This window comes from Grammomys surdaster, unplaced genomic scaffold (assembly GCF_004785775.1).
Source record: "Grammomys surdaster isolate TR1022 unplaced genomic scaffold, NIH_TR_1.0 213, whole genome shotgun sequence".
Lineage (NCBI taxonomy): Eukaryota > Metazoa > Chordata > Mammalia > Rodentia > Muridae > Grammomys > Grammomys surdaster.
In genome coordinates, this window is record NW_021604658.1 from 3,286,289 (window position 1) to 3,313,646 (window position 27,358).

The window sequence follows — 27,358 nt, forward strand, 5'->3', positions numbered from 1 at the left end:
TTTCGGAATGATCAAAGATGTCTTTATAAAGTTTTTCATGACTTCATTCTAAATATACAGAATAAAAAATGGTGTACTCATTTGTGAGACACCAACCAGATTTTCCTTATACTGTCTCAAAATTTAAAGATCAATTTCCCCAGAGGGTGTGCAATGCATCATAAAATGGCCTTTTTGAGGGTGGGAAAGGAAGGCATATTAAATTGTTCCATGATAGACATGCAAGACTGCTATCCAATATATATAACTTATATACATTTGGTGACTTAGAAAAAAACAATCATTTGTGACAAGCCTAAAAAGCCTGACATATTTAACATACTTCAGAAGGTTCTGTGTGGCCGAGGTTCTCCAGTTGGACCATGTGGCCCTGTGAAAGTATCAGAAGGCCAGTTTTGTTAAGTTTGCAGCAGAACATCATATCCACCCTAAAGAATACAACCTGGATTGAACTGAGGGTGGAGACCTTACCTTAACAAATAAAGCAAAAGTATATCAGTGTAAAATATGGACTAAACTGCTTTCAGGAAGAATGTTTTAAAAATCAATACAGGTTGGAAATGGGGACCTTCCTTCCTGGTTAGAGCCCTCCCAATGTGAGGCAGGGCTCCACCACGTTAACTTCTGCAGCTAAAACTGTCTGCTTATTTAGTTTTCTCCTCTGAGTTCAAGCGCTGCTGGATGCGTTTGGCATAGCTTTGTGCCATGGAGTTAATGATAGACAGGATAAAGTAACACACCATCGCAACAACCAGCTTCTCAAACATCCAGGATAACCAGTTTTCTCCCTGGAGGAAAGAAAGAAGAGCAATTCAAGAAAAGGGGTTTTCTCAGTTCAACACTAAGGAGATTATTTACAACACTTCAAGGAAATAAGGAGAACTTGAGGCTTGCCCATAAAACCCAAAACAATTAAAAATCGGTCTCTAGGTACGCTGAAATCCACATTCAGGGCAAGCTTTTCACACTTGGCTGTCAGTTCAAGCTGCTGGCTGGACAGCCGATGCTAACTCATATAGCCTGGAGAGGGATGGGAGGGTGTGCTGTTCTTTTATACTGTGCCAGAGTGGTCTGATTAGAGTCTACTCTCTCAGCTGCCTTGCAGAGATCTTGCTTGGAAGAGGAAGAGACTTCAAACTTTGTTTCAGTGTTAGAGCTGCTTTTAGAACATAAATGTGAGCCATCTTTGGACACAGAGCTACTTTAAAGCCAAGGGAGAACAACTGCTTTCCTCCAGGCTCCCTGGTTCAGCGTGCTGTCTATACATCTCCTGGTTCTTTCCTCTCTGCCTCAGGGACGGAGGCAAAACAGCCAGGCAGTTTATTCAAGTTAAAAGTTCAGCTGTGGCAGACTTGCTTTATTTAAAAAAAGAAAAAAGAGCAAACAAGCAGTTGCTTTCCTACAGCAAAGTGAAGGAGGGTAATCATGTTACCTAACGCCTGGTGATGGTGTATGTTTTAACTTTTTAACCCAGTCTGGAAGTATATGTAATAACTCATTTGAGATCAAGACAACATTGCACATAACAGAATCCTGTCTTCCACTACCCCATCCTTGTTTCTGAAAAACCACCAGATACACAGACTGGTAAACTACCTCAGCCACCCCATCTAGAAATCAGGAGAGCTCCCGAATCTAATTTGAGCCTGCTGCTGCCCCTGCCGCTGCCAAGGGGGAGAAGCCAGAGGGAACCTCACCTGCCATGTGCCTGCTTCGCTTCTGTGATGAAGCTTCTGCCGCTGCGCCTCCAGGTATTCCTGAAAAGGCTTCTGCAGAGACGGACCTATGCCGGGGACAGCACTGGAAGCAGGTACCAAAGGAAAGAAGACACATTTGGGAAGAAAAGCAAGAGAAATGTTAAAGAAAATCCACTTACCTTTCAGATTTAAAGGGGGGGGGCAGGGGACAAAGACTGCATAAAAAGAACAAAATTCAACAATCAGAGACGCAGCAATCCTGTGAAGCTTGGTTAGCGATAAAATCCCTCCTGAACTCCTTAGAGACATCTTCAACATCAATGCATTTGGGAGAAAGTAGGAGAGTGAGCCCAGAGCCACTGCTATCTCAGGAGGGTGAGGCCAGCGCAGCTGGGACTGCATACTGCTGTGGCACAAAGAATAAAATGAATGACTTCTGAGAAGTCCCACATTTATCACCACTAGTTCCTGTAAGAACTGGTTTAAACCGATTAATAAGGAAATGACTTATGCTTGTGTCATCTCTAGTTAAAAAAGAAACTGCCCTCCCTCTCTCTGACTGTCCCGTCTTCTCAGGGGGATGGGGTGGGTAGGAGGTGCTTTCTCAATCTAAGTCCTTATTAGGACAACCCCTGCGTCATCCTTATCCAAAAAGAATGCATTAGCACATTCGGGAGGCACCTCCCCCAGCCAGAAGTCAGTGATTAACAAAGGAACAAAGAGGAACTGCGGACCCTGAATCATTTCATGGCTTATGATGGATGTTTGCACAGAAACTCCTGTACATTACTAAACAGCTTGTTCCAAGATGTCTGGATAGCTATCTCTGATAAGGCTCTGGACCAACCAAGGTCCTCAGAGTTAGGAGAGCCAGGGCTGTAAAACCGGTCTGGCAACTGAAGCTACCAGGCTCCGGTTCCCCCCTTTTCTTTTGATAGCTAACAGGTTGTGTAAAATGGTACTGTGGGGCAACTCTGAAAAAGTACACATCCTTACTTCCTGTACCCTTTATTTTCTCATCTGTCTTATTTGCTACAAGGCAAATAAGCTTGTACTTTTTCCAGGGCCAACAAAAGTATAGCAGGCGCATGTGTGCAGCGCCCTGTGCTATTGCGCAAAGTGTACTGATACCAGTGAACTCTATCTTTTTTTTCCCTGGGACAATTAAGTTGCTGCTTACAAAAGCAGAGTAATAAGAGAGGACTCTTTTTTGCTACTATATTCGCCAGCCAGTAACAACTTCCCAACTGCTGGTCCTTCTTTTTCTCTTGTACTGTTGTGACCTGTCAATCTTTTACCTAGTCATCCTTTAATGTTTAAAGGAGTCTCCACTTTGTGTCCACACTATAAAAAAGAAAAACAAAACACCCAAAAACAAAATGCAGCTGGGCATATTAGCACACTCAAGTAGTCCCAGAAATCACGAGGCAGAGGCAGGTGAGACTCTGTGAGTGAAGAGGCTAGCCTGGTCTTTTGTAGGGACAGCTAGGACAGCCAGAGCTACACAGAGACCTTGTTTCAAAAGCAAACAGGAGAAAGTACAATCCTAAAAGCTCAGTGTAGAAAATAAACGCTAAAGACCTGGGAGGAGAATGGAGAGATGACTGAGGACAGTGACTACAGCCTGAACACAAACAAGCTTCGAGCGTGAGGCAGCTCAGGCAACCCACCACAGACCCACAACGGCAAACAGTGAGCAATGCAATGCAGTCCCAGGTGGGACTGATTCTCTCAGTCATCTCCTTAGTAGCTTAAGCAACTGTTCCTTATACAGGCAGGAATGCAAATAGTCTCTCCATTTACACTAGAAATAAATATCTAGGTATCAAAACAATTCTAGCAAAATGTGTGGACAGATACATGGGCTTTGAACGGACCACCATACCCAGAGGACAACTTCTGGTTCTTTCCTCCTACATGTGGGTCCTAGGAACCTAACTCAGGTTGTCAGGCATCTTTACCTGCTAAGCCTCCTCACAGGTCCCCACAAAGTATTCTTACACCAGAGATTTTGAATGAAAAAAAAAAAAATAAAGCTACTACAAGTGCCTTTAAACACTGAGCCAGTTCTCTACTGCTCACTTCCCCACTGTTCTCAGACAGGGGCTCAAACAGCTCAGGCTGGGCTAGAACTTGTTATACAATCCACACTTGCCAAGACTCCTGATCTTCCTGCCTCTGCCTCCGGAGTGCTGGGATTATAGGCCTGTGCCACCACACCCAGTTTGTCCATAGCCTCATACTGTAGAAACACCCTGCCAGCCTCAGCCACAGCTGGCACTCTCAACACACATTTAAGACAAACTACACAGCTCATAGACTCATCCCAAGTTATGTTTGAGAAGCAGACCAGAAGCATGAGTCTAGTCTATTCTCTCTCTCTCTCGCACACACACATGCACACATACATACATTACAGTTCAGTGTTGGTTTATAGTTGTCATTCTAAAAGCATTAAGTTCAGAGCCACCGTGTGCCCACAAGCAAGGGACTCTTGTCTAACCCTCAATAGTGGGTGAAGCTCAGAGAACTAGCTTTGTGATACAGAAGAACACAGTGCTGTGGAAGGACACATGTAGACAGAGCTATGATTTAGTACTGAACTCTTTTGCAGCACCCTTTATTAGACTAAAATGTACTTAAGCCAGCTTCATAAATAGCTACTTGCTCTCAGTAAGAAAGCATTAAAAGACGGAAAGTCGTCTGATTTACCTTTCCCTTGTCCTTTAAAACAATAGGGAGAAAACATTCTGTGGATAAATTGGGAGGCGGAGGCAGGTGAATCTGAGTGCGAGGCCAGCCTGGACTTCAGAGAGTTTCAGTACAACCAGGGCTACACACGGAAACCCTGTTTTGAAAAACAAACAAAATTAAGCCCAAAACAAACAAACAAATTTTGTGGGTAGTTGGTGGTGTTTGATATTTTGACTTTTTTTTTTGAGGGGGGGGAGAGTACAAAGCAACAAAAATCAATCCTAAACTCTTAAAAGAAAAACCTCAAAAGTTCAGAACTCAAAACTGACTTCATGTGTTTGACTGCTTCCCATGGTTCTGTACCTAAGTATATGTTAGCACAAACAGAAGACAGACTTCCTGACAAGCAGTAATTACCATTAAAAAAGAAAGAAAGAAAGAAAGAAAGAAAGAAAGAAAGAAAGAAAGAAAGAAAGAAAGATAGATAGAAAGAGAAACGTCCAGTGGCTCACACCTACAACTGCAGCACCTAAGATGAGTGAGGCAGGAGAAATGTACAAGCGTGCCAGTGGGCTACAGCTACATGTAAAGTATACTGACAGCAGTGTACAGAGGATCCAAGCTCAAAGAAAGCAAACAGACAACACTAAGCAACCAACCAAACCAACAAACGAATACACTAAAAAACAACAGGAGAAAAACAAAAGTCCTGACTACTTTGTAAGTAGAATCTTTTATTTTTAAAATAGTTTTAGAAACATTTAACTCTATTTGTCTAAATCATGTATCTAACAAGACTGTGCATTCTGAATTCTCCTTGTCTTTACTCATAAAGGCTTGCATTCTTTTCTGTTCTAGATACACCAGGAACCGTCCATCCTGAGGAAGCTGCAGAGCTGGGGGAGCTTGTTGAAGAGTGAGTGGGATAAGTATCCTACAGTGTACACATCTTTATTTGTTGCTTAATACAGAACCCATACCCAATCCAAGTACACTAGACTTCCCACCACCATCACCTCCTCTTCCTACTTTTCATGAGAATTCTTTCAAACCATGTCTCAAACAAGTTGGTTCATCACATAGAAAGACACATCTAATTACTTGGAGTCACTTCTCCTAACTAGATCTTGCTATGAAATACCTGACCTTGTCCTTGTGCTTGTCATGATTATGTTTTGATTTTCCTGGTCAGATTTTTGGTTAATGTATTATCATAGCATAGTGCTTAACAGAAATGTGAGGTGAAAAAGTATACTGTTTTGCTAAAAATGGGAGATCATGTCTATAATCTCTGCAGTGAGTAAACTGAGGCAGAAGGACAGCAAGTTTGTGGTGAACTGTCTTAAAATAAAAACAAGATCATTCAGGCAGCTCGGTGGGGAAGGCCTGATGAGTACTCCTAAGGACGGATGGGAACACACACACACACACACACACACACACACACACACACACACACCACATACAATTACATAAAAACAACAATGCCAGGCATAGTGGCATATGCCTTTAATCTCAGCACTTGGGAGGCACAGGCCAGCCTAGTCTATATAGTCTATAGTCTATATAGCTCAGAATAGCCAGAGCTACAGAGACGCTGTGCGTGTCATCCTCCTACCCCCTAAAAAATAACCCCAAACCAAACCAACAAAAATGTTAAGTGATCAAAATTCATCTGACAGTGCAGGGAGGGGCATTACTGAAGTACATTTCAAACACAATTCAAGCTTTGCTTCCTTCTGGACTACTTCCCTAGGATCTCAGCATTAGTAGGCACATGTAAATATACTGGTGTGGGTCCCAAACAGGAAGCTATGGTACAGCGGCAGTCTTCCCTTTACCTCATTGTGCGGCATTTCAAGGCTAAGTTATTTGGCACCTCCTGGTGATTAGAGTACTAGCTAACACAGTTATTTGTAAGGGAAGAATGCTTTTAGAAGAGTTAGGTCATCCCCACAATATTATTAATAATAATTTATTTATCTTTTAAAGATTTGTTTATTTTATTTATATAAGTACACTGTAGCTGTCAGAAGAGTGTCAGATCCCATTACAGATGGTTGTGAGCCATCATGTGGTTGCTGGGAATTGAACTCAGGATGTCTAGAAGAACAGCCAGTGCTCTTAACCGCTGAGCCATCTCTCCGGCCGAATAATAATTTATTGCTTTGATCATATACACACACCCCCCCCCCCACGTGCCTTATTGTTGTCTGTGTGCACACACATGTAGGATGGTCCTCTCATCCCACCACGTGGGTCTTAGGAACTGGGCTCAGGCCATCACACTTGGCAGCAAGTGCCCTTAGACACTGAGCCATCTTATTGGCACTGTTTTGTTTATCAGTTTGAGATATGGTTTCATGTAGCCCAGGTTGGCCTGGAACTTTTTATATAACTAAGGATGATCTTGAACTCCTGACCATCCTGCCTCTACATCTAGTGCTAGAATTAGAAGAATGTGCCACATCTGCCCTCTAAACCCATCTTAAGGTTTGGTTAGCAGTCTAATTAAATGTCAAGGAGGAAGGCAAACTATATCTACGAAAATAATCTCCTCTCCTCCCCTCCCCTCTCTCCTTTCTACACAGCTCAGGCTACCCTGTTGGAACTCAGAGATCCACCTGCCTCTGCCTCCAGAGTGCTGGGATCACAGGTGTGAACCCTTGTACCCAGCAGTCTCTTGTCTTTATAATGGACAGCTATGAAGAATCTTTTGGAGAGCCAAACTTGTGCTAAAAACCTGTGCTCTGAGAAAAAACTTTTAAGAATTTTCTGGATTAAATTAGTAAATTTCAATAGTAAATGAAATTCAGGTAGGGTCTGAACTCACATCCTCCTGCCTGGGCGTCTCATGTGCTGGGCTTATAGGCATGTACCAGGCTTTTCTGGAGAATTTAAGATACAGATGGGATGCAGTTCAGAAGCCTAGGAATAGAGTCTTAAGTAGAAAACAATCTGATTCTTCATGTGTTTTTTTTTGTTTTGTTTTGTAGGGCCTGGTGTGTGGTGGTCAGGGTCTCCTTATGGAGCCCAGGCTGGCCTGGAACTCTCAAGTGTCCTGATTGAGTCTTCAGAGGGCTGGCATCTCAGGCACACACTAACATTCTCGGTTAGAATGATCATCTTCCGACTGAAGCCAGCAGAGTCCTCTGAAGACAATGAACTGGACTTGTACAGCCACAGTGGGACAACAGTGGAGTAGATATACTTTGGGAGTAAAATAAAAGCCCTCTTCCGTTCTACTTCCATCATATGCAGACTTGTTTTCTATATTAAAAAAAAAAAGTGATAATTCTCTTTCTGGGTTTAAGACATTTATAAATAATTCTGTTTTTAGAAATATGTACAAAAGAAAGGAAGGGAAGGAGGGAGGGAAAGGGAGAGAAGGAGAGAGGGAGAGAGGGAGAGGGAGAGGGGGAGAGGGAGAGGGAGAGAGAGAGAGAGAGAGAGAGAGAGAGAGAGAGAGAGAGAGAGAGAGAGAGAGACTCTAGTTAAACATTGTAGGGTTAAAATTTCCTCCCCGCCCCCAGACAGTGAGTGATCTAAACAGGCTTAACGGTTAGTATTTTAATGAGTTGTCATTTCCTGTCTGATAAAGATTCTCACAGTGTTTAACCACCAGTTTCCCTGGGGACCAACCAATACTAGAGCTTTATTCATAGTGACTCAGAGCCGACTTCAGACTCCTAGCCTGATTCAACAATGACAGACTACCCGTAACCCTCCACTTAAGGTGGACGCCTTAGAAAGGGCAGGGGAATTTATCAAGAAATCTTCTGAAGAAGCCAAGGGCCATCTCATAGTGGCTTCATTAATATTAATACCTGTCTTGCTGTCAGAGATTAGAGGAAAAAAATAAGAAGACACCAATTGTTTCCTAACTATTGCAAGAGTGAGTGAGTGTACTGGCACTGACTGAAAACTAGCATCTTTAACTTTGTGAAAGTAAGATCTAGGAATTCTGGGTACCCAGGATGAAAGTGTTACTATTGTTACCATTTCACAGAACATAGACCACAATCTACGAAGCTGATGCTGCCAGGGAAGACTGGCAGACTGACTTGCAGAGTGAGAATTACATACTGCACTGGGAATTCTAGGCTTCTTAATATGGACTTGTTTGCACTGACCGTCTCTGGCACCTTCTAAAATCTGCTGTGATTCTACCTCAGGGCTTGGGATGAAAACATCTTAAATTTCATTTGCATCTGTGCCCCTCTGAAATAATTAAAAATTTTTTTTGTATTCAACTTAGCTCACTGTGTACCAGTGGTATTATTTATACACATGATAGCATCCCTTTCTTCTAGGCTTGGGGGAAGACAGACCACATTGTTTTTTCCAGAAACTTCAGGCATATGGTTGCTACTACCTCACAAGGAGTTTCTAGCAGACAAGGTTTTGCAATGCCCTTGCTTTTGAGTGTTTGGGATCATTTCTTCAGAACGCAGATCTGAGCATGAAGGACAGGCAAATACTTTAAGGAATGGTCTGTTGTAATAGGGTAAAACATGATAGTGCTGGCTGTATTCAACAGGTGACTGAGACTAGCTCTCCATGCACCAAGGGACAAACGCTGCCTTCTCTTAGCACACCTCAGAAACACATCCTCATTCCAGTTTTCAAAGAACAGAGGCTAATAAACACATCAGGTTGTGTTTGAGACAGAGAAATACTCTGTAGCTCAGGCTGGACTGGAAATTATGGTAATCCTCCTGCTTCAGCTTCCTACCTGTGAAGATTACAGGAGTGAGCTACCAGGCAAGAATTCTCATCTATCTCCATTGATATTTTCTCTTTATGTTGCTCTGGCTATCCTAGAATTTGCTATGGAGACCAGGCTGGCCTCTAGCTCACAGAGATTTGCCTGTCTCTGCCTCCAGATTATTGGAATTAAAGGCATGTATACAGTACCATGCCTAGCTAGCCTTTATATTTTTACTGTTTCTTCTCCCCCCACCCCCAGCCTGCTTTTAATTTCTCTTCCCATGTTTGCATACGGTGCACACCACCATGCTCAGTAGTAATTTGTATTTTCTTTTTCCTTAAAGGTGTGTGTGTGTGTGTGCCCAAATGTATACATGTATGTACAGGTGCCTAGGAAGGTCAGAGAACGGCACTGGATCTCATGGAGATAGTTACAAGCAGTTATGTCCTCCCACACAGGTGCTGGAAACAAAATCTGGGTCTGCCTGAAAAGTAGCAAGTGTTTTAACCGCTGAGCCATCTCTCCAGTCCTGTAATTTATATTTTCTCTCTAGTTTTCTTTCTTTTTTATTTTTTTTGGCTAGTATTTCCCTCATCCAAAAGCACATTGTAATTCATTCTTTAATGAAAGAATGGGTTTATGTATCTAAGAAGTATTTATAGGGCAATTAAAATGTGTCAACTGCCTTTCGCTTTACCCTGTAACTCTGTATTATCTAACACAACTGGTTATGCTTTTTTTATGGTTTGGTTATGGTTTAGCTTTACTATTCCACTGAAATGCTCTGATAATGGTAACTTCCTAATAAAATACCCATTCTCATCAACAGTCTAACTACACTGCATCCCAGCATCTATGACAGAAACACGGAAGAGTTTCTATAGATTACCACAGTCAGGAGAAGGGAGGCTCTCATCAACTGCAGAGGGAGGTAACTTTACAATCACAGTGTAGAACTGCGTCACCACAGCTGGGTCCTAAGCTAGCGGTCCTTTCCAGATCACTGAAATGAATGTTTGTGGTCTAGACATCTATAACCTTTTAAGAAAATTATTTTCATAATGAACAACATAAAACAGAATCAGAGACATGAACTAGATTATATTTTATAATAAAAAGATAGCCATGCAAGGTAGCGCATCCCTTTAATCCGAGACAGAATTCTGTGCCTTTGAGGCCAGCCGGGTTTACATGAAGTTAGTTGTAGGTCAACCAGGGTTACAGAGTAAGACTCTCTTTCAACAGCAGCAGCAGCAACAACAAAAGAAGCCATCAAACAAACAAACAAAGACCCCCAACATAAAAATAAGAAAAAGTTGAGTTTCCTCCTGTGGTCCAGGCTGACATAGCCCATTCTAACTCCTTTCCACAGAGCGAAGAACAAGAAACAACATTCCGATTTCAGAACTTAATTACTAACTGGTTCAAATGATCTCTCTTGCCACAGGCAAGCCTGACTCTGAGGTCAACCATCAAGTTAACTCAAAAATAGGAGACAGCAAAGAAGAGCATGGAACATTCTGTATCTGTAAAAAGTCCCTGTTCCAGCCAAGCCCATCCCCCCCAGCCCTCGAGTTCAATGACTGAGTTATGGAAACTTCTCTTGTGTGGTAAAACTGGGAACTTTGTCTTCCAATAAGACCCTGGCAAGCTGACAACAAGCCAATGTTCTGCATATGGCTTATTGCAAGTCATAGGCTTAATTTTATTTTCTGGGAATTCTTAGCCTCTACTTGGTGAGAATTCCAGAACATGTCATTTTATAATTACAATTTCTATCATTTGGTTCTGTACTTTAAGAAATATGTGCAGGTCTCATATATTTCTTACAGTGTAAGTCTACAATGAATTAAAAACCAGTTTTATGTCATCACCAACATAACCAACAAGAAATTAACAATGCCTTTCAAGCTCTCAAGGCTGCTGATGCTTTGGCTGACTTTCCTGCTGACTTACTCCAACTGTGCAAACCAATGTACAAGCAACATCTTTAAAAACAACAGAATTCTGTCCCTGCCCACCTGCAACACACCATACATTAGAAAGCTGTTATCTATATTCTAATTTCTCAGAATATGTAACTGATCTAGTATATCTGATTATTTACAGAGTATAACTTAGATCAATCTATTGATTTAGACAATAAGGATATTTTCCCTCAAACTACTTCCTAGAATTGTCCTAGAAATAAAAGTGTTAATTATGATTGGGAAATGGGTATTATTTGAATGAGGATACCATGTTTAGCTAGGCTACTCCATACTTATATTAAGAACAGCAGTCCATTGGGGGTAGAGAGGCAGCTCAGTGGTTGAAAGTATTGGCTGTTCTTCCAGAGGATCTGAGCTGAGTTTCCAGCACACAAGCAAATGATCACTGTAACTCCAGCTCCCAGGACTCTGACACCTTCTTTAAGCCTCCACTGGTACTCAAACACATGCAGTATTTACTCACAAACATATACACACATACACATAAGTAAAAATATCAAGATCAACCTGGATTTATATTGTGAGTTCTAGGCAGCCACAATGCATAGTTGAGAGAAAGTTACAAAAGAAAAGGGGTGGAAAAAAGAAAGGAAAGAGTTTAAGATCATTCTGAGAGCCGGGCAGTGGTGGCGCATGCCTTTAATCCCAGCACTTGGGAGGCAGAGGCAGGCAGATTTCTGAGTTCGAGGCCAGCCTGGTCTACAGAGTGAGTTCTAGGACAGCCCGAGCTATACAGAGAAACCCTGTCTCGAAAAACCAAAAAAAACAAGCAAACAACCCTCCCCCACAAAAAAAGACAAAAGAAAAAAAGAAAAAAAAAAAAAGATCATTCTGAGTTATATATTGAGAACCAGACAGACCTGAGCTACATGGACCCATGCCTTCAGGATTTAGTGTTATATTTATTTATTTTTTGTTACAGTGCTAAGTATCCCTTGTAAACACTCTACCACAGAGCTACACCTCCAGCCATATTGGTAATTTTCATTTTGAAACTTGTATTTAAAAACATCTAGGCAGGCCTCTTTAATCCTAGCACTTGGGAGGCAAAGGCAGGTGGATTTCTGTGAGTTTGAGGTCAGCCTGGTCTACAGAGCTGGTTCAGGATAGCCAAGGCTACACAAAGAAACTCAAAAAAATAAAAATAAAAAACAAAAACAAAACCCAGAGGACATGTCCTGTTTGAGCCAGGCATGGAGGTGCATGCTTTTAATATTAGCAGATGCAGAGGTAGGCTGATCTCTGTGAGCTTGAAGACAGCCAGGGGTATGTATAGAGATGATGTCTCAAAAGACAAAACAAAGCAACAATGTCCTGTTTCAAAGTGTAGGAAAATAAATCTTGTCATGTTTGGTTAGAGACTGTGATTATAATTTAATTGCTGACAATATACTAAAAACTCGTTTGGTATCTGATGATGAAGCCAAATCTAATTAACTTACATTATCTAAAGATATTTAAAGATTTGTTTGTTTATTTAATTACTCAGCTATAACACACACACATAATTAGACAAAGTTTCTCTATGTAGCCCTGGCTGTCCTAGAACTCACTCTGTAGACCAGGCTATCCTTGAACTCACAGAGATCTATCTGCCTGACTACTTCCGAGTGCTAGGATTAAAGGCGTATGCCACTACCAGTGGGCTTATATATAATAATTAATAATGTATATGCACATGTGTCAGCATGTAGGCATGTGCACTAGAAAGGTGCTCTCGGAGGTCGCAGCACTGGAGTGAGTCCCTTGGAGCTGGAGTTGCAGGTGGTTATGAGTCATCAATGTGGGTGTTTAAGTCAGAGCCATGTCTCCAGTCCCTAACTGGGATTCTTTCAAGGACCACGCTAACACAATTTAAAAGAAAGGAATAGGGGACAGAATGTACTACAATTTAACTAAGTTGTAATATTAAATACACTTCAAATATTAAAGGCACTTCAACTTCTATATACTGTAGAGAAATGGCAGAATTTCCTAGAAACTACAAAATCTAAGGAAACAAACAGAAGAACACAGGCTATACAAAAGACCTGCTGATTTTATAGGGTGGAGTTTTATTTGAACAGCACGTGGTCATTTCCTGAGTCAGGCTGTCAGGTACTCAGAACAGTAAACAATACACATGGTCTCTGAAATTAAGAATCTCAAAGATGCTGGGCATGGGTCAGCAGAAGCAGGTAGATCTCTGTGGGTTGGCAGAAACAAGATGGTCATCAGGGCTAGGGAGGTAGCTGAATTGGTCCAGCACGCATAAAGTCTTGGATTTGATCCCCAAAGCCACATAAACTGAGGCTGGTGGGGCACATCTTTAATTCCAACTCAGGAGGTGGACGCAAGTTTAAGACCAGACTCAATTACATAAGAATGTTTGAAGTCAGCCTGGGCTACATAAGACTCCCAGAAAAAAAGGGGGGGGGTGGCAAAGGGGGAGCCACAAAAGTAATCATACATTCATAAACATAAAAATAAAACTATAAGTGTGTCATGTATGTTGCTATGCAAAGAGATCCCTGGCTCAGGAATATTTGATCAAATCACAGGAAGTTTTCTGAGGATAAAAACTGAAATCTAATGGACATTCGGACTGTGGATGATGGATTTACCCTCCATACATTTGGCACCAGTGTGGAATACACACACTTTTTGTGGTGCTGGGGAATATACCTAGGACATTCTTCATGAGAGGCCTATATTCTACAACTAAGCTACTCATGGCTAGGAGATGATGATTGTTATTTGCACTGCTAGGGGTTGAACTCAGGGACTCAAGCATGCTGCCAAAGTATTCTGCTAAGCAACTGCCTTAGCGCCAAAGATAACTTGATTAACAGACTGGGAGTTGCTAAGGGCATATAATCTATAGAGGGCTAGGTGTCTTTTTTTTCTTTCTTTTTTTTTTGGTTTTCGAGACAGGGTTTCTCTGTGTAGCCTTCGCTGTCCTGGAACTCACTCTGTAGACCAGGCTAGCCTAGAACTCAGAAATCCGCCTGCCTCTGCCTCCCAAGTGCTGGGACTAAAGGCGTGCGCCACCACCGCCCGGCGAGGGCTAGGTGTCTCAACAATGCATGGAACAGTCCATCATAACAAAGGATTATTTGGCCCAAAACATCATGATTGTAAAGGTCAAGACATCCTGAGGCAAGCAAAGGAAACAGCAGGCTCAGATATGAATGCTGGGATCCAAGCATCCGTGACATTGAGCAGGAGAAGGAAACTCGGAGCTCTTACACCTTAAGGACTTTTGGTTTTATTTTAAGGGGGAAAAATGAGCAGAGGGCTGAGGGTATTGTTGGTAACATGCCAGAGCAAAAAGTTTTCTGATGGCAGTGTGGTGTGACAGACCTGAAAGGACAGGAACAGTCGGCATGTGAGACAGGCAGCTCTGTAATACAAGCTTCTAGAAACTCCAGAGGCTGGAGAAACAGATGGTGGAGGGGAGAGTGTGAAGTAGCTGCAACAATTCCTGCTACAAATGTTTAGTCTGAGGAAAGAGACTGAAGAAAGTGGGTGCCGCAGGACACACTGTCACTCTCCAGTGGGCGCGTATGACAGGTAATACCATGTCTGTCCTTTCAGAATTTTCTCCAGGGAGGTGGAGTAGTCTCTAAGGCTTTATGAATATTTTCCTCATAAATAGGAGAAAATTTCCATCAAAAATAGTAGACAAAAATATCCAGTGCCCACATCCCCAGGCAACACATAGCTCAGGATGGTCTCAAACTTTGGACCTTGCCTTAGCCTCCCCTAGTGTTGGGATGGCAGGCCTCTGCAGCAGGTCTACCTCCCCTTCTTTTGCTGTGAAAGTGAGGTATGATGACATACAAAGCATTTTGTTCATACAGACTCAGACAGCATAAAAATCAGACTAGTTACCTATCCATCCTTCCTTTCTTCTTTCCTTTCCTCCCTCCCTCCCTCCCTCCCTCCCTCCCTCCCTCCCTTCCTCCCTCCCTTTCCAAGTGTAGCCCTGGCTGCCCTGGAACTTAATTTGTAGACAGGCTAGCTTTGAATTTATAGAGATCCCCCCAGCCACTGTCTCTTGAATACTGGGTAAAGGCATGAGTCTTTAATGTGTACATTATTTCATATAAATAATCAAAAGTTTAGGAATTAATAACCCAGTGCTTGGTTCTACTTAGCATATTCTCAAGAATGTATTTTTTCTTAATTATTTCATTAGAGATATAAACTATATAAAAACTATTTTATTATTAAACATATACAAGTATATCTATGCTATATAGTGCAGTTTGAAGAGTAATAAACCAACACAAACTAACCACCAAGTAGCAATTCATTTTAAACAGTAACAATTTTTCATAAATAATTTGGTTGTGTCAGAGACTTTTAAGATGAAAATTTACGTTAAAAGTAAGAAACATGCACTTCAACTTAACCCGTTCCCGTCACAGCACCACTATTACTAAATGAAAGAAAGTTCTCTCTTGTAAAAAACAGAAAACCAAAAACAAACAAAAAAACCAAACCACATGAAAGATGAAATAAGCAAGCTAAAAAACCAACAATCCTTGATTTTATTTCTACCATCTGACTCTGTTCATATTCCATTTGAAAGTTAATCAAAATGGGTGTTTTTTTTAACTGTTTTGTTGACCTGAAGCTGGCAATTTTGTGACATTATGATTTGAACTATATGTTCAAATGGTTTTACTTCCGAAAACTGCAAAAATAAATTAACACATCAAATAGTTTAGCTTTTTAATTGGCCTAATTTTTCTCTAGTGAAGTTACAGCTTCCTATTTGACAAATTTTGAGAATATTAAAATATACCATTGCACAACCTTTAATAAAATACTAAAAATTATGTCAAGTTTATATTTAACTCACTTACATGCAACTGTGTAGTTGGTCCAAAGCTATGTTAAACTGTAATGACACATATATATGCCTTTTCTACAATGAATGGTCACATATTCAAACCCCAAAGCTCTTTAAAATCAAGAATTATGTGAACTGATACATTTAGTTTACAAAGAAATGGAAAAAGTGAGCTTGATTATTCTCTTCAGTTGGGTAAAAATGTCTTTTTAATAACAATAAGGCAAACATTTTTTTCCCTCAAAAAACCAGCTGTTTTAGATTTTTTTTTTATCCCAATGTACTCTTCCATACACATTTACTCCATTCAAAGCACAGTATTAATATTAGTCTTTTAGGAATTACTCACCCAATGAAAGCCACCATCTGTTCCACGATGTGCTTGCTGAAAGTTACTATAACAAAGATTTTCTGAAAGAAAACATGAGTTAAAATAATCAATAATTTAAAAGAACTACCTGTAATTTCCAAAGTATAATTGTTTAAAAGAAGGTGGTATGTTGCCCTTAACTGTAATTTTAATTTTTTTTTAAATAAGAGACCATTTAATTTAAATGGTAGTTGGTATTTTAAAGATGCTTTTCCTTAAGCACAGCCGTAGTCTTTTACTAGGATACAGGACTGTCTCAGAGCGCCTGTGAGTCATGAAACCCGAGCCTGGGAGGGAACAGTGGAAAAGTCACTCTATCTTAAGAGTTCTATACAAAACAGAAGCCATGGGCTCCCGTATGAGTCCACTATGGACTCAAAGCTAATTACTCTAACAGGAGCCTGGCCTAAATATACTTCAGAGATTTTAGGAAGACAGCCTGTCTTTTTAGGAAGGTTTTACAGTAACACTATCAAAGTTCCCAGAACCTGAACAAGCCTGATCTCCCAGGCTTAGGGGTAAACGGACTTTTCATGTTTTTAGTTTGGTGAGATGAAGTTCAGCCTCTGTTGATTAAAGATATAGATACCTGACACTAAAACAGAAAAAACAGGGCTGGGTGTGGTGGCACATGCCTTTAATCCCAGCACTTGGGAGGCAGAGGCAGGCGGATTTCTGAGTTTGAGGCTAGCCTGGTCTACAGAGGGAGTTCCAAGACGGCCAGGGATACACAGAGACCCTGTCTTGACAAAAACAAACACAAACAAACAAACAAACAAACAAAAAAACCCAGATACCTTTAGGGATAATAGTAAATATTCTCAGCTTCATTCAACACACGTGAGCACAAACTACTTACTATGGATAGCATCAAGCAATAGTAAGGGCTTTTAGGAAACAAAAAGCTGAGAACACTTCTTTTTTTTTTAAAGATTTATTTATTTATTTTAAGTATATGAGTACACTGTAGCTGTCTTCAGACACACCAGAAGAGGGCATCCAATCTCATTATGGGTGGTTGTGAGCCACCATGTGGTTGCTGGGATTTGAACTCAGGACCTCTGGAAGAGCAGTCAGTGCTCTTAACCGCTGAGCCATCTCTCCAGCCCCCCTGAGAACACTTCTTAAATCTTGATATTTCTACAAATGGTAGAAAACTGGTACAGAAACGCTCCCTCTCACACACAGACACACATGCACACACTCACATACGCACACAAATGCCACTAGTAGTTAGAAGAGAAGGAGGAAGGAGGCACCATTGACATGGACGTGCAGGGAAGGGAAGGTCATGCTGAGCTGTAGGACTAACTAGGGATCCAATGGTTTCTATTTAACTTTAGCTTATAAGGATGCATAATAACTCTGTGAATAAAGCCGAATTCCTGGAGTTTCTCCAAGTTCCTGACAACGAGCTCTTTAGCACTCTGTTGTTTGTTCAATAATCACATTAGCCAATGTAACCAAAGGGGAGGTGGGAATAAAACAAAGGACAGCAGCCTTCTTCTTACCTATTCTCTACAACCATGAGGTAGTGAGTTGGCCTTCTTTTTCCCTACGCTCTAGAACCATGAGGCACTGAGCAGGCAAGATGGCTCTAAAACACACGTGGGTTCTAGGACTGGTGGAAGGACGGAACAACCAAATGAGACAGCTGTTAAAGTAAACGTAGAGGGGAAAACAATAGTAGAGAGGGCTACACCGAGAACCAGTTATTCTTGGAGCCATAAATCTTTCAACGATCAACAGAAATAATGGTTGTGACTTTCAGTGATTTCGACACCATAAGCTTTCCCTACCATCATTGCCTAACAATGCAAAATCAGCCTGTGCCCAATAATTGCACAACTTCATTGCTTGAGAAACAAAACAAAATTTCCTTTTTATATGTAACAGCTTAAAAATTCACCAGGATGGGTAGGACATAAAATGTATCAGCCATTTAAGAACCCATGTCTCAGTTTTGAAAGCTGTAAGCTGGGGATTCTACCAGATAAGCATAAGGCACAAACCAGTGAATGTTTTTCTCACTCATGTGCATATAAGCAACAAGGGAGTCAGTGGTGGCACATACCATTAATTTCAGCACTCAGGAGGGAGAGGCAGCTGGAACTCTTGTGAGTTCGAGGCCAGCCTGGACTACAGAGAGAGCTCTGGCACAGCCAAGGATATATAGAGAGGATGTCTCAAAAAACCAAAAAGTAAAAAGAAAACAACAACAACAACAAAACAAAAAGCCAAACATACACAAATAAAACCTCAAACAAAAAGCCCAACAATAAAACCCACGAAACCAAACAACACACACACACACACACACACACACACACACACACACACACGAAAGGGTTATGTAAAGTAAAGGATCTGAGCAGAGGAACTAATGAACGGTGCCCAAGTCAACACAGAAGAGACCACGTACTAAAGTGTCCCCAACGGCCAAAACCAAGGAACTAAGATTTCTGACCCTTAAGGCTCACAATCCAATTATGCATGTGTGTGCGTTCATGGGGATGCAGACAGGCAAAAACCAATAGTCATGGTAACTGAGTAAGGTGCACACAAATAGACAATCGAGGCAGAAGCTGAATCTACTTAGCGAACAACAAAGTTTTGATCCAACATAGTAGATGTACTGGTAGGAGTTTTTTTCAAGGAAGATTAACAGACAGCAAGACATTAATAAAAACAACTTATTAGAAAGCTGTCTAAAGTTAAGCTGAGGAAAAAAAGGATGAAAGAAAAGCAAATGAGGAGATGGGCTTTAGCAGAGCACAGAAGAATTTGTGTGTGGGTGTTTCTCTGGACTCTCGAACTGACCAAGATGTTTATATTACTCATTAATACTGCCTACTCAGGGAACGAGAAAGGCTTGTTCTAAGCTACATCTGGATGCACATCAAGTGACATGCCTTAATAAGGCAAGTTACTATGTACAATGGAACACAGTAAACATATCCCTCAGTCAGGAAAAGAATCCAGATCCACGCCTCAGAAAGACAAATGATTTTCTTTCTTTTCTTCTCTACATAGTAGGTACAGGAACCACTTTAACCTCCAGAGCTTGTTCTGGATTCCAGGTCCTAAGGCTTTTTTCCCTCTGCACAATTACCTCATACGTCACTGGGCCTGATAATCAGCAGGCAGTAAAACATTTACTTTTCTTAGTTTCCTTAATTCTACCTGTCAGCATTCTTATAGACATGTACTGCTTATTAGCCACTAAGTATGACTACTGTACTTAGAATACTTCCTTTATACCAGAATTCTACAGGGTTTAAAATATGAGGTACAATATGAACTGAGCCAGGCAGTGGTGGCGAATGCTTTTAATCCTAGCACTTAATAGGCAGAGGCAGGCAGATAGATCCCTCAGTTTGAGGCCAGCCTGGTCTGCAGAGTGAGTTCTAGGACAGTCAAGGCTACACAGAGAAACAAAACAAACCAGAATTGGTATATCCTAGAAGAAAATCTATTTATGATGCCCAAAAGTATTATCAATTTTGACCACTTTTCTGAAATGAAAAGGTCTGACAAGCCACACATAAATAGCTACAGATAAGGTGCTTAGCATTTAAATTTTACAATAATTTTCCTTATGGGTGTGGCCCCTGGTAGTAATACCAGGCTTCAGGGGGAGGCCATATATCTATAAGTACATGTGTAGCACAAATTGGATTAGATGAATTCAAAATTAAAACAGATATGGAAGGTGGTAAGAAGAGGAGTGAATAAAATGAAAATGTATTGTACAAAATAAATAAAAAAAGAAATAGGCAATAAAAAATTATAATAATATAAAGAAAGTTACTATATTCAAGAAGTATAAAATCAGACATACAGATTTACAGATTATGGGGCTGGAGAGATGGCTTAGTAGTTAACAGCACTTGTTGTTCTTGAAGAGGAATGGGGTTTGGCACCAAAGGAACAGCTTCTCCAGGCTCCGTGGCACCAGGCATACATGCAGAGCACATTTCATGCAGGTGAAACATTCAAACACATGAGACAAATATATGTACAGATTACATTAGGAATTAAAATGACTGAGTCCTTAGGTACTGACTAAAAAAGCTATGTTAGCATTGGTTTTTGTTTTTTGAGTTAGGTTTTCTCTGTGTAGCCCTGGCTGTCCTGGAATTCACTCTGCAGACCAGGCTGGCTTTGAACTCAGAGATCTACTTGCTTCTGCCTCCTGAGTGCTAGGATTAAAAGTATGCACCAACATGCCAGACATCTCTCCCTCCTTTAAGGGATTTATTTGTGCATGGGTGCTTTGTCTACATGTGTTTACATGAACTATGTGTATTCAGCACCTGCAGAGGCCAGAAGAGGATGTCAGATCCCCCAGGATTAGAGCTACGCATGGTTGTTAGCAGCCATGTGGGTGTTGTGAACTGGTCCTCTGAAAGAGCAGCCAGTGTTCTTTACTGCTGAGCCATTTCTCCAGTCCCTCACCATCACTGGGGATAGACTTTTATTTTTAGAGACATTAGTTCATTTCTCTTAACTTTCTTTTTTAGTAAATTCTTATTTGCTGTGAAAAACACTGATTTAGATTTTTATTACTAAGAGTTGCCCTTAGATGGAACAATTCACAGTCCAAGGCATGGCTGCTCTCCCTCACTGAGGTTCTTAGTCTCTTTATCTGTGTGTGCAGATCTTAAAGATGTCGAGAGTGGCTCTGGGGGCTGGCAGAGTCTCACGTCTCTAACCACACAACCATACTTCCTCACAGCTTCAACTACCCTTCTCTTGCCCACAGACATCTGCCTGGCTTTCCGTAAAGGATACTGGCGACAATTACAGAAGTGCTATGTAGTATGTGAATGAAAGCAAGAATCAACGGAAGGTGATCCTCTTTCAGGTGGCGGTCAGTAAGAAAAGCACAGCCTTGATTGTGTACGTGAAAATGATAGGCGTTTTCTTACACAAGCACACTACTTATTTTTTTTTTTTAATAAAGAAAGCAAGAAGGAAGAGGAAAGAAGAAAAAAAAATCAGAATTTATGTACTTCTAAATTTGCATATCTTATTACCTAACTAATGGGAGGAGGAACCAAGCAAGAGCCATGGTCTATCAAGGTTCTATCAAGGTCATTAGGCAGTGACTCAGCTGTATTACCTGGATATGCATTTTAATGATTGCTTTTCCAATCAGGGTTGCACCAAAGAAGGTCCAAAAAGGTACAAGGAAGTGTCCGCATGTTATTCCAGCCAGGTCAAACAGGGGATTTGGAATCTACCAAGAGAAGAAAAAAAAAGACTTCTATGAATAATTTAAAGAAAATGTTTTAAAAACTCATTGGTGTGTGGTGTCCTGCTTTAATCATCAATTTGTATATGATAAGAGATAAAGGTCCCTGGTCAATATCTGACACTGTTCAGAAGACTAGAGAGGAGTTCTAATAGCAGTCCCTAAGCTGGATCTCATTCTCGGTGGACTGCCATTCTACAAGACCACAGCAAACTAAGATGCACCTCATACAAATAGTTTTTAACACAGGAGGAATGGATACAACCTTGGATCTACAGAAATGTAATCCCTTTGAGTAGATTTCTGCTCATTTGGTGGCTGTTTCTTTGGTAAGGTATGAATGAATTGTTAAGATTATTAGAGTTCTAAGTAAATTCTTACCCCAAACACAATTATCTGGAAGTGTCCCTATCTTTAGAAAACACATGAAATTCCTAACTGCACTTACTGGTGGATGCTTTCAACACTTAAACGTACTACATGCCTGCAGCTGTAGCATGTGGGAGGTAAGGGCAGGCTAGGGTTCAAGGTTACTCTTGGCCATAAAGTGAGTAGATTGAGGTCTTGTTCAAAAATAATTCATTATTTGTATTTGATATTAAGAAAGCCTAAGGCGCTAGGAGCATGTGGCATATTTAAAAAAGATCAAGGGTGGAGATATGTAAGCACACCGACTCAGATGTTTTGAATACTCTGTCCTAGACAAAGAAGTGATTCACAATAAATACCTTTCCCAACATTCCCACATTAAAACAATTTCATGTAAAAATGTGAAGAAACCACAACTGTTTTTGAGCACTTCATTTATTTTTCTCCCACAGAAATACTCTGCCCTTGTGACTGTTGGCTGAGCCATCTGTAAGCCAATTAATTTATATAATTTTTATTTTTGAACTCTAAAAGAAAAGCCCAGTTGTTTAAAAAAAATATTTGCCATTTACAGTCTTCTAAGTACATTGTCCTGACTAGTCAAGCATTCTCTGTCATGACTCTCAGACTCTACACTTAGACTCTTCCTGTAACTGTACAAAGTGCAGACACCACAGCTTACCTTTTTTTTATGCTCACAAGTCTATGAAATATAATTGTTTCGCCGGGCGGTGGTGGCGCACGCCCTTAATCCCAGCACTTGGGAGGCAGAGACAGGCGGATTTCTGAGTTCAAGGCCAGCCTGGTCTACAGAGTGAGTTCCAGGACAGCCCGGGCTATAATGAGAAACCCTGTCTTGAAAAACTAAAAAAAAAGAAAAAAAAGAAATATAATTGTTTCTTTTGTTTTTTGAGACAGGGTTTTTCTGGGTAGTCCTGGCTGTGCTAGAGCTCACTTGTGGACCAGACTGGCTTTGAGCTCAGGAGAACAACCTGCACTGAGATTAAAGAAGAACACCACCACTACTAACTACTGTTTACTTATTTATTTTAAAGATTTATTTATTTATTTATTTTATGTACATGAGTACACTGTAGCAAGAGGGCATCGGATCCCATTACAGATGGTTGTGAGCCACCATGTGGTGTTTGGGAGCTGAACTCAGAACTTTTGGAAGAGCAGTCTCTCCAGCCCAGCTACTGTTTATTTTCATGTTTTAATCCACAGTAAAAGGAGGGTTTAAAATGAAAATCAGAACAGACACAAATTCTAACTTGTCAACCTTCTAGGAGTTTCACTGTGGTTGGATACTCTCAGAAAAGGATAGTCAAGCCATTAGGAGACATGCCTGCTACTGCTGGTTGTTTTTCCTGAAGTTATAACTAAACAAACCAAAAGTACAATTAGAATTAAAACCATTTGATTGTAGGGCTAGAGAGATGGCTCAGAGGGGTTCAATTCCCACACACATGGTGGCTAACAACCATCTGTCACTGTAGTCCTAGTGGATTCAATGCCTCTTCTTGTCCCTGCAGACACCAGTTACAGACATGCAAACAGGGAAAACACCCATGTGTCCGAGGCTGGTCATAAACCCTCATCTGCTGTATTACCAGGGACGATCCTGGACTTCTGATCCCATTGCCCCACTCTCAGGGCTGGGCTGAGGCTGTGTCACACATGGTTTCACAATATATCCTCATAAACTCTATCAGCCTTGTAAGGGAGCCTCTTTGGGCCACTTTATATCTGTTGTCACTACTGTCATAGAGGCTGCATTAGAAAAGGAGCTATATTGGGAAAATGACTAGTACTTCCAGGATCAACAACAGTAATTCAGGCACATGGACATTTAGGTTTACACGTGTGTGTGTGTGTGTGTGTGTGTGTGTGTGTGTGTACCAGGGATCTATCTGTCTTCATCTCCCATTCTGCTATTACTGATATTACAGGTGCAAGCCACTACCCAGACGTTTTATGGGGATTCTGAGAATCCAAACTGAATTCCTCATGCTACCAAGGCACCCACCCAAACATAACAGGAGCTAAGAGGTTTTAAGTAAGATTTTAAACAAATCTTCCTATTAGTACTTGAAACGCTGGAAAAAGACTTCCTAATTCATTTCATTATTAATTCTTCATAGGAATAATGGATTTTATTTCTTTGTTTTCACTGAATCAAGCCTTGAAGATTGAAGCTACCCTAGTCTACAAAGCGAGTCCACAACAGCCAGGACTTGTTGCACAGAGAAATCGTGTATCGAAAAACCAAAACCAGCTAACCAACCAGCCAATCAAACCAAACCAAAACAACCCCAAAAAATAGAGGGATGGCTCAGAGAACAGTTTAGTTTCCAGCACCCACCTCTAACCTTTGCAGGCATCAGACATGAATGTGATACACATACATACATAAAAGAACACAAAACAGTAATACACACAACAAACAAATTGATCAAAATATATTCATAGCATTTAATGACATTTATAACTTTAAATATAACCTACTTACAGAAGCACAGGCCAAAATTCCGAAAAATCCAACTTTCTGTACTAGCTTTTGAACTGCCAGCTTAGCCCGTGATGCAAAGTCCTATAAAACAAAGATTTTGAAATATTAATAGCTTGGAGACAAGTATCTTTACTCAAAGACGCATCTTGCTGCCCCAAAAAACAACTTTTTATGATAGTTTATCGCATTATATATCTTATAATCTGATACTAATTGATTTTTATTGTATACAGATTCTTGCTTTGTACTGTAGGCTGGCCTTGAACTCATGATCCTTCTATCTCTCCTCCTGGGTGCTAGGAGTCAAGGTATGTATCACACCACCCATGACTCATACTGATCCATACTGAGTAGCAGGTTGTTTGTGGGAAAACATTCAAGTCTTCTAAAGTACCACATCCTTAAAGTCTTCCCACATTTAAGAATGGACTGTTGTATCTTTGGGGTTCTCTCTGGATGCTTTGGAGAAGACAGAATATGGTAAACCACATGTTCAACCTGTCTTTTTCTTTTTCCTATAATAACTTAATAGACTTAATCTCCAAATAATAGCACGGTAGAAAGCCTGAGTTTTCAAGGCAAAGAAGACACCTCTGCCTAAACTAGCCATTTTGAAATTCATACTACCATACCAGAGTTCTGGAAGCTATTCCTCTTCCCCTAAGTACCCTTGTACCTGTTAGCCACCATCTCTCCATCCTCCCCTTCCCACGTCCAAGAGAAGAAATCATTCTCTTGCTTATTTTAGACCAACATATTAGCTTCCACATACCAGTGACAACTAGTGGTATTTATCCTTCTGTCCTTGAATTTTTGTTGTTGTTTTGTGAGACAGGGTTTCTGTGTAGCTCTAGTTGCCTGTCTTGGCCTCGTAAGCCCTGGCCACCATGCCCGGATGGAAGTTTTATTTTTTTACAAATGGTGGAGGTCAGTTTGTTGTCGTTATCGTTTATTTATATAAACATCTCCATCTATCATGACGACAACAATGACTAGAGAGATATGCCCGTCTCTATCTCCCTGGTGTTGACCATACAGTCACACAGTGCCGTGCCTTGCTCTTATTTAGGTGACGATTATCTAGATTTGGGTCCTCATGCCTGCTCAGCAAACCTTTCCTCACTGAGCCATCTCCACGGCCACACCAATAGTTTTAATTCAAAGTAGTCTTAAGGATTGAATTCATAGCCTCCATGAACTCTAACTGAAATATCCCAAATCTAGGAACATCATGCTTTTTTCACCCTACATGTTTTACATTATAAATGTAATCTTGCTTTTCTTAGTTGCCATTCAAGTTAAATGTCATGTGTTTATTTGAGACAGGGTTTCACTGTATAACCCTGGGTTCCAGCCTGGAACTCCTAGAAATCATCCTGCCTCGTGTGTTTTTTGTTTTTGTTGTAAATTACATACTTCTTTTTAAAAATATATTTATCTTATATGAATTTGTATCATGTGCATACAGTATGCCTGCAGAAGCCAGAGGCACAGTTAGAGATGACCCATCATGTATACTAGGAACCAAATCTGGGTCCTCTGCAAGAATAAAAAGTAGCCACAGCTCTTAACAGCAGAGCCATCTCTCTAGACCTCAGTATTTTCTATCATTTGTATAATTTTTTAAAAAAATAAATTTTCAATCAGATGAGAGTGTCAACATATTCCCCCATTACTGTAAATTATGTAGTTGAGTTTCCCCCATTTTAGGGAATTACAAGGTCAACACACCTGGAGTGCAATGTCTTGGTCATGGTATCTCCTCTAGATGGTAAGTTTTGTTTGTTTGTTTCTATGTGTAGCCCTGGCTGTCCTGGAACTCACTCTGGAGATCAGGCTGTCCTTGAACTCACAGATAGCCGCTTGCCTTTGCCTCATGAGTGCAGAGATTAAAGGTGTGTGCCACCATTTCCTAGTGGTACAAGTATCTGTATAATTTGACAGTTATTTTCATGTTGATTTTAAAGTAATACTGTCCATGAATTATAATACTTATATTTTAACTTGCTTTTAAAACATCCAGTGGGAGAATTTTACTCTTTTTATATAATTTGGCAATTCACAGTAAAAACTCAGAAATGTCATTTAATATCACCAGAAAAATCCCTCAGTTCTTAAGGTTTAAAGGAAATATTTTAAACAAAAGTTGTTGTCTTTTACTTCATGTACAATGAATAAGCCAAATAAAAATATGTAGCAGTAATATTTTTAAAATAAAAGCAGAAGAAAAAGATTACCAAAAAAAGTATGTTAGGCAATTAATTCTCCAGTTATATGTAAAAGAAAATTAGCGTTTCATTTTAATATTCTTATAGTATTTGTGGGAACAATGTTGAGAGTCCAATTTGATTGCTTCTTCAATTGTCATTTGCCATTTTATAAAAAAAGTCTGTACCACGAACAATAGATTCCCTTTTATAGTTTCACTTCTCTGTACTCGAGTTTCGAAGCCTTTATCTATGTCACAATCTAAGTGCCTGAGAGGACATGCTCATTCTCTACCTCTCCTTAAATAAATTACATAAGTCACAATTCATACCATTTTTTGTTTTTCTCAGTTATAAACCCATTATCTGGAAAGTTCTGTTTCCCAGCTCCACCCACCATGACTAGGCATCTATTGAGCTTGCACTTCTGAAACAGCTGCAGAGACGAGCAACATGTTCTCCAATGCTGCAAGAAAGCAGAGGAGGAGACAGCCATTTATACCACTGGAGGCTTCATGACCTAACGGAGGAGAGGAACAAGCCTCACACTACCCCATCTCCAGATCACTGCTGCTTTATAGTTCCTCTAAAAAAAAGGGGGGAGGGGACATTTAGGATTACCAGAGAAGAGAAACTACAGGACTGATTGTAAACAGAAAAATGCTACTCTTTGGCTGAAACATTTTAAGTATACATATTTTAAATAATAT

At 40.5% G+C, this 27,358-nt stretch overlaps 1 protein-coding gene across 2 annotated transcripts in view; it reads right to left on the minus strand.

Moving 5' to 3' along the window:
- Vmp1 (vacuole membrane protein 1) overlaps window positions 1-27,358 on the minus strand; it is a 94,117-nt gene continuing 66,759 nt past the window's right edge. For both annotated transcript variants that reach the window (XM_028772275.1, XM_028772276.1), the window contains exons 8-12: window positions 24,442-24,522; window positions 21,429-21,545; window positions 16,283-16,344; window positions 1,698-1,800; window positions 1-788 (exon numbers count right to left, since the gene is read on the minus strand). In XM_028772275.1, coding sequence (XP_028628108.1) covers window positions 645-788; window positions 1,698-1,800; window positions 16,283-16,344; window positions 21,429-21,545; window positions 24,442-24,522 — 507 coding nt within the window. In that variant the 3' untranslated portion in view covers window positions 1-644. The remainder of the gene's footprint in view (window positions 789-1,697; window positions 1,801-16,282; window positions 16,345-21,428; window positions 21,546-24,441; window positions 24,523-27,358) is intronic.